General features: G+C 35.5%; 1 protein-coding gene across 2 annotated transcripts; it reads left to right on the top strand.

Annotated features, from left to right (window-relative positions):
• The first annotated feature begins 426 nt into the window (after positions 1-426).
• Positions 427-12,072, top strand: SPO11 (SPO11 initiator of meiotic double strand breaks). Of its 2 annotated transcripts, XM_019748565.3 has the most exons (13): positions 427-557; positions 2,462-2,575; positions 3,834-3,922; positions 4,334-4,400; positions 4,632-4,740; positions 5,091-5,174; positions 6,286-6,322; positions 6,662-6,771; positions 7,627-7,726; positions 8,032-8,069; positions 9,014-9,090; positions 11,230-11,341; positions 11,851-12,072. In XM_019748565.3, exons 1-13 carry the CDS (start codon positions 427-429, stop codon positions 11,968-11,970), a joined length of 1,188 nt encoding a protein of 395 aa, XP_019604124.1. In that variant the 3' UTR covers positions 11,971-12,072. The 2 variants fall into 2 exon arrangements, with proteins under 2 accessions (XP_019604124.1, XP_019604125.1); XM_019748566.3 differs by lacking the exon at positions 2,462-2,575.
• Positions 12,073-13,731: the final 1,659 nt, after the last annotated feature.

Here is a 13,731-nt window from a genome sequence, read left to right as displayed (position 1 = left end):
TTGCACCGCCATAACTTTGTGTTGAGGAAAAACATCTCTGGTACTACTTGCCCCCAAATAGCCAAACACAAACCATAAAACCGTTTTAAGGAACTATAGGTCCAACATCCCAAACTGACCCAGCTGGTTTCTGTTGCTTTCCAGTCGACGCTTCAAGAGGAGCCCAGCACGTTGACCCTCCGGTGGGACGGCCTGATGGAGCCCAGAGCGCCTGCGCACGCGACTCAGTGGGCGGGGCTTTGCGCATGCGCCTGTACATCCCGCCGCGAGGGGTGAGGTGTGCGCATGTGCTAGCGGATCCTCAGCCAGAAAGGGCGGGAAAGGCGCGCTGCCGGGTCTGTAAGTGCGCCCTGCAAGTGCGGGGAAGAGCCGTGTGGGGACAAGTGGAGTTCCTGCTCTCGGAGCTTTGCATTGCTGTCTGTTTTCATGGCCTTTGCGCCCATGGGGCCTGAGGTCTCGTTCTTCGAGGTTTTGGATCAGCACAGGGCTTCCCTGCTGGCCTCCCTGAGGAGAGGTGGCCAGGAGCCCTCGGGCGGGGGGACGCACCTGGCTTCCAGGTATAAGGGACCCGCTGGGGCGCGCGTGCCTGGGAAACAGAAAGCGCGAACTGTCCTTGGGCTGGCCGGGCTTCGCGGGGCTTTGCGGGGAAATGTCCAGGTGCCCCTTCCTCTCTCCGGGGTTTAGGAGGCAAAAGGCTGCTTCCCCGGTGTTGAGGCCACAGAGGGGTCCCCTTGGCCTACCCTCCCTGAACCCCAAGAAAGCACCTTCCTTAGCGCGCTTTCCCTTTTCTACTTTTAACTCTTGTTTTGAATTCAAACAAGCCTAGTGACAGCCCCTGGTGTCTTCTAGAATGTTCCACTTCTAGAATGTTCCAGGAGCGTCCCACCGCTGAGGTCGCAGGTTTCCTCAGCTCCTTACAGGTCAGGGAGTTTAGGGCACAGATTGATTTTGTCATTGTGTGTGGGGAAAAAAATTGGGGAAAAATTTAGCTTAAACTTGAAGGATTTCCGGGGGTGGTAGGTGGGGAAGAAAGTGAGAGAAAATGAATTTTGTGAGTTCTCGTGTTTTTGTTTTTAATCAAAATGAACACGGAAGTCAACATTTTAAGTAGTTTATACTAAGACAACGGTTTTCTTGCGTTGGAAGACAATGTATATATTTTAAATGGTTTCTTTAACATTAATTAAAGCGTTAGCTGATTAGCTCAGAATGTGGTCCTGATAAAATCAATGACAGCGATTCTCCAGCTACCCAACTTGGAGTTAACTACAGAAAATACGTTTATCTTATTGCCAAATTTTACTTAAAATGCTCTGTTGTTTTGCTTCCTTGGTCTCCTTTTCTGGTTTATCAGCAAGGTTTTTCAGCCTAAACAAACGACTGTCTTTTATTTTTAAGCCCGAATCAGCTATCAAAAAACCAAACCAAAACAAAAAACCCACAAGCAAACAAATTTTTACATAAGGATTTAGTTTGAGGGAGAATTTACGAGGGTGAGGGAAAGAAGGGAGTACATATCCCTTGTTTACATTTCAGATGTAAATTAATCTGATTGTATCTTAAACTTGGTCAATATTATCCTGCAACTCTTTTTCAATTGGAAAAAAAAATAAATGAGATATGAGTCAGTTTTTATCTTGTGATATTAGAAAATAGTGAATGTTTTAAAATTTATTTTCTGATGCATGCATTTCCGATGAAAGCAAGTTCCTGTGGAAATTAGAACAATCTACATTTTGCCCATTTTTTAGATTTGATTTCCCATCCTAGGCAATATGCTCATGGTATTTATAACTGAACATTTTTTGAAGCTGATGGCTTGTGAAATTAAAAGTCAGCTGACAGAAAACTGGGCTAAGTCTTAATAGTTTGCTGTAAAGTGGTGTAATAGTTGACAAATCTTTTCATGGTAGTGATTAAACTTTTTTCTTTTTGTATCACTAAAATTCAAAAGGGCTGATTTAAGGCATGAGATCAATTAGGGCAATGTGCTACAACAAGAAGTATTTCTTTTGAAATATTTTTGCATTGCATTTTTGGGAAAGAAATTGAATTCAAAGCCAATGTTACATCATTTTTAATTAAAACATTTATCAGTAGTATTTCAAGCCAATGTGTTTGTATTTAAGTAGGTTAATATGAAAAGTAGATTGAAATATATTTATAAATTCTATTGTCTAGTTATTAATCTAAAAGAGAGATATTACTTCAACGGGTAATTGTTTGAAAAGTGAAATTACAAGCAAATGAAATTTCACTGTAAGTACAGTTGTTTTAATGCAGTACCTCTGAATATGTCAAAATTTAGTGGGAGATATCATTACTGATGTGGATTACTTAGTCTTAAAAAAAATAACCAGTGAAACAAAAAGTTATTTCATTATTGATCTGGGAAAATGTTACATATTGTAAAGGCCTAATTTAGAATTAAGATTGAATCATGGTGTGTTTATTGTTTCAGTTCTGAGGTTCTTGCATCTATAGAAAATATTATCCAAGATATAATAACAAGCTTGGCAAGAAACGAAGCACCTGCATTCACAATAGACAACAGATCAAGTTGGGAAAATATAAAGTGGGCATTTTGCATTTTTTATTTTTAAATACAGTATCTATGTCATTATTTGAATTTATTCATGTTAGAGTTTTAGTCAGGTTTCATTCTTTTTATTGCCTTTACCCTGCCTAAAAGGATTTAAGGAAGTTTACAAAATACATACCATGCAAATAGGTTAAATAAACTAGAAGTAGGTAGGAAAGATAAGACAAAGGGAAAACAATGGTAGGAACAAAATATGGAGCACTGAAAAAAGGTTAGAATTCAAAATGTAAATGATAAAAACTTACAGTCCTGCTAAAAATAGGCTCCAAACTTAGTTCTAAGCTTTCCAACATTCAAAGGGGGAAATTCTCATCGACACTGCCACTTGCTCAGGGGACCTACAACCAATCCTGATACTGAGACCAAAATGAATGGATCTTGAACACAGAGCACATTTCAAAGGTTCTTTCTCCTAACTGATCTCCCCGTGCTAAGTTATGTGTCCAAGAGGGTAAAATCAGCAAACAGCTTTGTCAAAATCCTGGAGCCTAGTTACACAGTTTGTTTTTCTGAGATCCTCAGTCTGTAGAATCTTTCCACTAAATAATGAAAAACACTACAAGAATAGTTCTCAGTTAGAGTCACAGAAACAGAATTAAAGTAGTTTCGAGACTCCGTAGTCACCATGTATTCTTTTATTCAAATAATTAATATAAAACGTAAACTCTTGAATCATATTTTGCTTCATATTTTGCAAGATGCATCAAGCCTTGAAGCAGCTGACACCTGGCCTGTTTGCCTGGTGCTTTCTGCCACCTTTAGGACAGGCTTGGTATTTCAACTTAACAACCTAGTATAAATGATTTCATTTAATGTAACTTTGGAGGTAAATCAGGGGGAAAAAAAATTAATTTATTAAATTAAGTTATTGAGAAAATTATTAAAATTAGCAAAATGCTACTAAAATTGTGAAATATTTGAAAATAGTTCATATACACTAAATGTGTTCCCAGGAAATACACAGATGCACACACACACACTTCATAATCAAAGGTCTATAGTTCATTTATTTTAAACACTTTCTTTTAGTGCCTCTATATGTCACAAAACTAATCACCTAATTACCACCTGGAATTATCTAAGCTTATAACTTAGGTTATCCTAAAGCATTAGTGCTTATACTGAAAAGTAGATTTAAATGATATGCAGAAGAGGACGTTAAGTGTATATTGTTTGGTGTTCAGAAATTAATTCTTTTTATTTTATTTCCTTGCTTTAAATAAAATGATAGGTTTGAAGATTCTGTGGGTCTTCAGATGGTATCCCACTGTACCACAAGAAAAATCAAAAGTGATTCACCAAAATCAGTTAAAAATTTTGGTAAGTTCATCTTTCTTAGCTTTTAGTAATAAATAAATTCAGTTATCTTCTGGGTTTTAGTTGTTCCTAGTTAAATAATTTTGTTTGTTCTTTAATAGACCACCCTTATACTTGAAATAAATTGATAGAATTTTGCATTGTTCATAACCATGGAAGTAAATTGTGATTCCAAAATTTTCAAGGTGCATGACTAAGTGGAAATGTATTCTCTCAGTTTTGCTGTTCATTTAGCAATTAATTTTATCTGATTCTTCAGACAATTATATTCTGTACTTAACACTTCTATTTTGGAAAGGTAATTTTTTTAATGTATGGAAAGTAACTGGGGACAATTAAAATCCTTGATAGCAGTATGTTTTGAATTGCCAAAAGAAATGATGAGTAACTTGTTTGTTGCATCTTATTTTCCAGCTCTAATTCTTAAAATATTGTCCATGATTTATAAGTTAGTACAGAGCAACACTTATGCAACCAAAAGGTAAATACATTGTTCTGGTCAATTATTCTTTAAAAGGCAATACGAGATTCAGTTAAATTAACTTTCATTGTATGTTTTGAAAAGTTACATAAGACTAAACTATGAGTAATAGGTTACTTTATTTATATGGGTGTTTCATCCAGTTAAAGCTTTCTGCAAACAATACTCCAATACTTGTCATATTCAAAGAGAATATGGTTAATTAAAAATGTATGTTTTAAATTTTCCTAGAGACATATATTACACTGACAGCCAACTCTTTGGTAACCAGGCCATCGTGGACAATATTATCAATGACGTTTCTTGTATGCTAAAAGTGCCGAGGAGGTGTTTACATATAGTAAGTAGCATTTCATACAAAACGTTTTACTTTAAGACAAACCGTTTGTATAAAAATTGTAATAGAAGAATACATGTGAAGTGTGCCTTCTTTTGATATTTTTTGGTACTATGTTTTTCTCACTATAAATTTAAATAAACTATTCTCAATATATTCTCTTGGATGAATGAACCAAATTAGATGAATTACCAAACATTTTTCATTCCTAAATACTCTGACATATTTTGTCTTTCATTTCTTAAATTGCAACCTAAGCTAAAAAATATATATCAGCAGGTGAACATGAAGAGTGACTCTGCAGTATAAAATATATTCGTGAAAAAGCTTTCAAATGTCTATTATTTTTTTAGTTATCAACATCGAAAGGTTTAATTGCTGGCAATTTAAGGTATATCGAGGAAGGCGGCACCAAAGTGAGTTGTAGCTGTGCAACAGTAAGCATCATTAATGTTTCGACATGTTTTAACTCCCTTTCGGTCCTTTGTCTTTGAAATGTGTTTTATTTCCTGCTTTGTTATGTAGTTTGGAGCTTAAGATTTTAAAATAAAACTGAAGGATGAATAAGTATATGCTTTACCATGTTGTACATTACATAGTTTCAAAACATGCCCTTTGTGTCAAATGTCATTGAAAAAAACGTACACATTTCCTTTTAAAATGTACTGTTGTTTTCAGATGGAGCATGGCTTGACCATTTTAGCATGGTTATTTATATACTCTTCATAACATTTTCTGGTTCTGAAATTAACGTTTAAAACTAAACTATTTGCTAGGCTTTGGTACATAGAAGACCTTTGGTACATATAGAAGAAAGCATAGGCTTTGGTACATAATACTAAACTAGCACAGCAGCATGGAAAGGACCAACTTACCAGTTTGGAAAGGAAGAAGGTGACACCTACCGTGTTTCCCCGAAAATAAGACCTAGCCGGACAATCAGCTCTAATGTGTCTTGGAGCAAAAATTAATATAAGACCTGGTCTTTATTATATTATATATTATATAATATTATATTTATTATATATTATATTATATTATATTATATTATATTATATTATATTATATTATATTATATTATACCCGGTCTTATAAGACCGGGTATAATATAATATAATATAATATAATATAATATAATATAATATATAATAAATATAATATTATATAATATATAATATAATAAAGACCAGGTCTTATATTAATTTTTGCTCCAAGACACATTAGGGCTGATTGTCCAGCAAGGTCTTATAACGCGGTATGAGATCCTGCATAAAGAAGTCAGTCTTTCCTTCTCCGGTTTCTGTATTTTTAAGATGCAGATCCACGAAGTTTCCAAGAAATTCTTACCTGCTGGAAAGTAGTTTGGGTCATGTGTTCTGTTTTCTTACTGAAGAATAAATCTGTTTCCTACTGTGTTCTTACTGAGGCATAAACCTCTGATGACAGGCATATTTTTTAAAAATGAAAATATAGGATTTTTGTGATAAATTTTAAAATGTGGTTATACTTTCTTTTTATTTAAAATAAAAACTGTCTTTGTTAACTTAGGCTGTTGCTGTGCCATCTAATATACAAGGAATTCGGAGTATCCTTTGAATAGGAAAATTATTTAAACTTCTAGAATGTTCACTCACTTATTGCTTTGATAAATCAAACCTTCTAATGTGTTACCAACAAGCTAGACCCTACAGTGGTCAAGATAAACACACCATGGGCCCTTCTGTAGGATTCTTTTAGGAGCTCACTATCTAGTAGGAAAGACAGATATTTCCATATATGAAAAGATATCTGTTACATATTTGAAGGTAAAAATGAAAATACTATATCGATAGCTGCTTTTGAATTGATCTATATGGCACCATTAATTAGTTGGTGGTTAAATTGAAATACCCTTGCCTTAAATTTGTCAGCCTTAACTTCACAGATTTAATTACAGATGCAAAATTTCTATTAATTGTGGAAAAAGACGCGACATTTCAACGACTCCTAGATGACAACTTTTGCAGCAAAGTGTCTCCATGCATCATGGTTACGGTATATTATCTACCTTTCTTAGAATCCAGGAATAACGGTGATCAGTAAGAGGGGTTTATGACATCGTCTAAACACCTTGGACAGCAATCTGTTACCAATATGATGCATCCTTTGGGGTTATAGAACAAGAATTTCCAAGGTGTTTATTTAAACATCTGAAATCTGACTAAAATCAGGGTGATGGTCCTGATTCTTAAAGACCAACGATTTTCTAAGACCTCAGTGAGTTTGCACAGGCTCACGGTGTTACCTCACACCATTCCCACGGGGACGGTGACCGACAAGATCCGCTCCTTGTTTCCCTCAGGTTTGTGTACCAGAGAACTTCATTAAATGTTTAAAGAATAGCCAAGAACATGGAGGAATACATTGAGGTAACACAGGGAACTACAGGCATCAGTTAGCAAAGGGTAGTCAGCTTCCTGCTACAGGGGAATGTGGGAGGAGTTCGTAAAACTGGAGGGGTGGGTGATACCTGCGGCGGACGGAGGACAGAAAGAGGTGAGAATAAAGGAAGGAAGCTCGGGCTGTGGGTGGGTGGAATGCTGGCAGAATAACAGAATGGAGCAGGTTCCCCTCCCCTGTCCTGGCTTTCTTCTTCTTTTACAGATCTTTATAAAGACCTAGATTTTTGAAGGAGAAAAGCTCATCTACTTAAAATTCTTTTGGCTTTTTAGGTTAACAATAAGTACGATGTTGGGGAGATATGGTATGTTTGTGGAAGCAGTGAGGAGAGCTGCCCTGGAGAGGAAGCAGGATGTTAACTAACTTTTAAATTATTAATAAAATAAGGATATAATTTTATCAATTTCGTTCTACTGGAATTAAAGTGCATAATTTAAAATTTGCTTTTAGGGGAAGGGAGTACCTGATCTGAACACAAGACTTTTAATCAAGAAGCTGTGGGACACATTTCACATCCCCATTTTCACTCTAGTAGATGCTGATCCACATGGTAATTTATCATTGGACTATTTGAAACAATCATAATTAAATCATTTGTTGTGTTTTTCTGATTTTAGAACACTTCCATAAATATTTTTAAAGAATATGATTATTAGATTAAAATTATTAGATTAATGACTAATTATTTGAAGTAATTTATTGCTAATTTAGCCATATTAAACGGAACCATAAATTTTTCATTGGTGATGGCCACAAAAACAAAATTTGCAGATGTTGGATATAATTTGAGAGTGCCAATTATCTAATCTATAATATACAAGAAGTCTAATTTTAAAGTTAACTTTCTTTTAACAGGCATAGAAATAATGTGCATTTATAAGTATGGATCTATGGTAAGTATAGAAAAGAATTTTTCCTTTTTCCACTATTGAGATATTTTATATTTGTTGGGGTTAGTTCTGCATTTACTTATCAGCGCCTAGTAAGCAGAGGGCCCCCGAAATGTACGAGGGGAACTACTGTCCTAGTCTAACGCCAGTCTGTTTCCCTAGCTGTAATTCCAGCTTCCACCATGACCAGTGCAACCACAGATGACAGAGTGGAATTAGCTGTGGGCAGGAGGCATCATTATCCTCCACTCCCGGCCTACTCAAGTAACCTTGGGCCTCAGGGTACCAACATTGTCTGATCGCCAAATATACTCTGATAAAACTACATGTAGCCTTGAATTCTGACTTTGCCAATTCACCTTTCTCCTGCCATAAGGAGAAATGTAAACACCACCCAATTTCACCACTAGACTACAACTGCCATACATCAGTGTTTCTCAAAGTGTGGTCCTGGACCCAAGCGTCAGCATTGCCTGGGGACTTGTTAGAAATGCAAGTCTCAGTCTCTGTCCAGACCTCCTGAATCCAGATGTCTAGAGGCAGCCCCTCCAAGTGATTCTGACCCAGGGTAAAGTTTGGGAGCCACTGGTATACACGTTGAGTGTCCCAGATGTACACATATGTTTATAGAGGATGCAAAGGATGGTGGAGCAAGGTGTTCAGATGTGGAATCACAGTAATACAATAATAAATACAGATAAGAGGTTCATTTCTGGTTTTGCTTTATAGAAAATCAACCCAGAAACACTACAGAGTTTAAACAACTTTCACCGAAAGACTAGTTTAAGGAAGCACCAGATGATTTTCTTACTTCTGTTGGGCTCTGGGGGTGTGAAGTCTTTAGTACTTTTTCTTCTAAATAAGTAAAAAAATTGGCTGCAAAAAAAAAAGTGTTCTAGTTCTCTGCAATTTAGCCTTACCTAATATGCTTTTGCTTTTGATTTTAGTCTATGTCTTTTGAAGCCCATAATCTCACAGTTCCAGCTATTAGATGGCTTGGTCTCCTCCCTTCTGATATTAAAAGGTTAGACAGTTTAGTAGAACTGGGATATTTAAAATAATGACTCATTGTAATGTGTCACAATAAGCCTCAAAAGTCACTATGAGGAAAAGCTCTTAACATTTTTTATTTACATTGTTCATTATGACTCAGGATTACATAGTTATGAATTAAATTCTTTAATGTTTCTGTTTCAACTAAATAGTTCACAAATGAATTTGGTTAATTGAACTTTCAGTTCGCTGGAAAACATTTTTTGTTTTACCTTTATGGTTAAAATATTTTGTAATTTTTTTATACTTAGTATAAGACATTGAATCTAGTTAAATGGTAATCATTGACAACATCAGTTAACGTATGAATCAACTTTATCAAATATTTAAAATTTTAATTTCATAAGAAATCTCATTTTAAGATTATGTAAAGTTTGGGAACCTAAAGTTTGGTGAGTTTATTGTATAGGTTCATTATAGAAAACAATACTAAGTAATAGATGTTACCTACAGATGAACAGCTTTACCCTTGTAGGTTATTTTCTGTGCATAGTCATAGCTTTTTCACAAAAATGGGATCATACTCTAATGTTATTTTGTAATCTCCTTTCCTCACACACATGGTGAGATCCCTTTTCCATATCAATAAATACATTTCTTTTCTGAGAGCTCATTTTAATGCCTTATATCACTGAGTTCAAATTCTTCATGTACCAGTGTTTATCCAGCCGATCCCTCAAAGTCAGGCATTTGGGTGGTTTCCAAATGTCTGTTCTGATAGATGGTGCTCTGATGGGCCCTCTTGTAACTGAATCTTCGCCTGCAGCTTTAATTAGTCCCATAGGCTGGATTCCCAGAATAGCTGGGTCAAAGGGTATGCACATTTTTAAGGCTTTGACTGCCCTCTGGATAGGTTAATTATTTCTCTTTCCCTGGAGAGTAAGAGCCCACCTATCCCATAGCACAGGACGTCATCCCTTTATTCATCTCTACTTATGTGATATTTAAGAATATTTTATTATTGTTTTGATTGGCCAGTGACAATGAACTTAAACATGTTTATTGGATTTCTTTAAGCAGTGAGCAAACTTTGGTAACAGGTGCCTATTTCTTAAATATGGAATATGAACAGGTTTGGGGCGATTGCCACTTCTTACAAAATGAGGGCACAAGAGAAAACTTTCAATTTTTGATTTTTGAATATTTATACTCTAGTGAATCAGAGTTTTGTTCAGTTTAGTATTATGTGTCAAAATCCCTCGGGGGTGATTTATTTGTATGAATATCATTTCTAACACAAATTCAAGCCAAATGATCTCATAATTATGAAGGTGGAGGACTGAGAGAAACACTAGTTGCAACTCATAAATTCCATTAGTGCTCTCAAAAGCCACTCCAAAATAAACGTGCAATCAAAGAAAAAAAAGTGTGCTAGCTTCACAAACATGGCTTCAAGGGAAATCCTCCCTTTCAATCAAATTGTCATGCTATCCAGGAGCTGCCACTAGCAAGTGGTCATAATTATGGGGACACTGAAAAAGACTATTTGAAACTGGAGCTCTCCCAGAAAATCCGGGATTTGTGACTTCAAAAAGTAGTCCACACCATAAATCCTGACCTCTCATGTTCTATTTTTAAAACACATACCAAAATAAAATTACATTCTACTTTTTAAAATTTTTAAACTAGATAGCTGTGTATGTATGTGTGTGCACATATGTGCACACAGTGAAAAGTGAGAGATCTAACTTCCATGGCCCAGAGACTTCTCACTGAATTACAAAGAATTAAGTACTTGATGGGACCTAAAACCCCACAGAGAATCTCGCAGCTGGCCACGCATGTGGAGCTCTGGGGGCTGCCTTGGTGTTGATATACATGATGTTAGTGCTATTGGCATTTTATAACTAATGTCTGTCTTCCTGTCATCGTCCTGTGAGTGAGCTGTGAACAAAAAGAACTTAGAACAGACTTCCACTATGAATGTAACCCTTGCTGGTCTAGGACCTGCCAGATTCCCCAAATTCTGGATTTAAAAGGTGGAGCTGTACTAATTTTCTTACCTGTCATTTCTGAGTTTTTAAACTAGTACAATAAATACGAGTATTTCATAATTCAAGTTATAGGAGTACTTTGCCTTACTGATTTTTTTTCATCTATTTTTTTCCAGGTTAAATATACCTAAAGATACTTTAATTCCATTGACAAAACGGGACCAAATGAAACTTGACAGTATCCTGAAGAGACCTTATGTTACTTGCCAACCATTTTGGAGAAAAGAAGTATGTTTCTTTTTAAAATTCAAGTGTTGTATGTTTTAATGACCTTTTACTTCAGTAGTGGCTATTCACATAATATTTTGAATTTCAAACTTCTTTGAAATTTTATGTAACCAACAACTAAGGTGGGTGTTGTTTGGGAGTGCATGGTTGTGGAAACATGGAATTATTAATGCTAATAGATAAGATCACCTGGATGGAGCTGATCTATTTTTATCCTTATCATAGTTATATACCCATTGTCTATGGCTCTACCATAGTTTAGGAAGGGAAAAAAGAGAAAGAAATTATAAAGACCCCAGACCATGCCTAGTTATTGAAGGCATCCACACTTGGTATTCCTCTGATATTTTCTAGCTGTTAGCACCTCTAGAATATTCTGGCTGACCCTAAAGGCTATTATTGCCCATGGTTTTGGAGAAAAAAACAAGTCTAGATTTACTAGTTTGTTGAGTTGACAGAATTATAACAAAGGACTCTGGTATGACTCATATTTTTACCTTTTTTGACAGATGGAAATAATGGCAGACTCTAAAATGAAGGCAGAAATTCAAGCTTTGACCTTCCTATCATCCGATTATCTTTCCAGAGTTTACTTACCCAACAAATTAAAATTTGGAGGCTGGATATAAAAAATATATCAGAATATATCTCATGATTGCAAGAGGATTCGCATTCTTCTTTTTTTTTTTTTTAACTAGTAGATACTGTTGTGGAAAAAACATATGCATAATTCCAGAGGTAAAATAATTTTCCATTGATTTTTGTCAAAACCAATGCTGTAATTTTCTTTAGAAGGATTTATTTTATCCTTCTCTATAGAGACTGCTTTCTATCCCATGTTCTAGAGTAAATTATAAAAGAATGTTATTCTGAGTTTTAAATTTTATTTGAAAAAAATATTCTCTACATGTTATTAAAGTCTACAAAAATATTTTACTTACTTTCTACAGTACAATTAATGTTAAAGCATGAAATATCATATTAGTAACAAAAATAATAATAACCTAAATTTGAGAAGTTGCAAATGAATTATAATGTCTGGCAGTTTCCTCTTAGGTGCATATTTTATTTTTTGCCTTCATAGTATAGAGGTCATATGTCATTCATTCACTTGTGAAATTAGTACATTTTATTAGGAATAAATATTTCGGTTGATGCAGTCTTTGTTTTTGAGCATACTTTTTATTAATAATATATTTATTTGAAAATTTTCTCAAGGATTTGATCAGTTCTCACCCAAATTCAGGTAACCTGAATTCTTCTCTAGTCTAGGTTTATAGAACAAAGAACTTCTCCAGTTTCAAGATTTACAGAAGCCTCAAATTTTAATAAGGCCTTTCTGTAACAATAAAGATGTGATCTTTTACCCTCATAAACCTATCTTAATTTCTCTAGAGATGAGTTTTATGATTTTATTCTGTACCTTCAGTAAACTTTTAACTGCACTGAAAAGTTTCTTGTAATTTTAAGCAAGAATATGTATTTATAGGAGAAGGACAGAAATGTTTGGTTACTTATTCTATCAAGATAAATGCTAAAAATATTAGGTTGGTACAAGAGTAACTGCAGTTTTTGCAATTGTTTTTAACCTTTTAAACCGCAATTACTTTTGCACCAACCTAATAGTAATGGATACCATTTCTGAGAACTTTTGTGTGCCAATCACTGCTTACACATTGTCTCATTGAATTCATCCAAGAACCTTGCCTACCCAGAACCTATTACACCTATAGCTTACAGGTGAGAATGCTGAGGATGTTGCTTGTCCAAAGCCACATAGTCAGACGTGGCTGAATGGGGACAATAATGCAATCAACCTCAGGAACAGGACCAGCTGCTGAATATGAAGGGCTCAGTGCAAAATGTAAGCATAGGGTCCTTCGTTCAAAAGTTATTAAGAATTTCAAGACAAAAGCAGCAGAGAATTAAACCAAGCACAGGACCCGTCTTAGCGTCGGGCCCTGTGTGACTGCACAGGTTGTACACCCATGAAGCTGGCCCTACTCAAGAGGCTCTAGGAACGATTAAATAAGGTAATACAATAAAGAAAACACCTTATGTAACACTTATTATGTGCCAGGTATTTTTCTAGGTGCTTTATGAACATTAATTAGTGTCATCTTCACAGAAACCCATGAATGTGCTAGGTACTTATCATCCCCATTTTATGGATGAGACAACAAAGGTACAGAAAGGTTAAGTAACTTTCCCAAGGTCACGTAACTACTAAGCAGTAGAGCTGGGACTTAAACCCAGAGTCTGGCTCCAAAGCTCATACTTTCACTTTCACTGTGACACCGGTACATGGAAAGTGCTTCACGTGTGGCCTGCTGTGCACACTGCTCGGGAAAAGTCTCCAGTTCTTATTGTTGGCTAGCTGTCCAGTCAAG

The sequence above is a fragment of the Rhinolophus sinicus genome, chromosome 13 (assembly GCF_057876585.1).
Source record: "Rhinolophus sinicus isolate RSI-liver-muscle chromosome 13, RSI-T2T, whole genome shotgun sequence".
NCBI classification, from domain to species: domain Eukaryota; kingdom Metazoa; phylum Chordata; class Mammalia; order Chiroptera; family Rhinolophidae; genus Rhinolophus; species Rhinolophus sinicus.
This window is presented reverse-complemented; position numbering and strand designations above follow the sequence as displayed.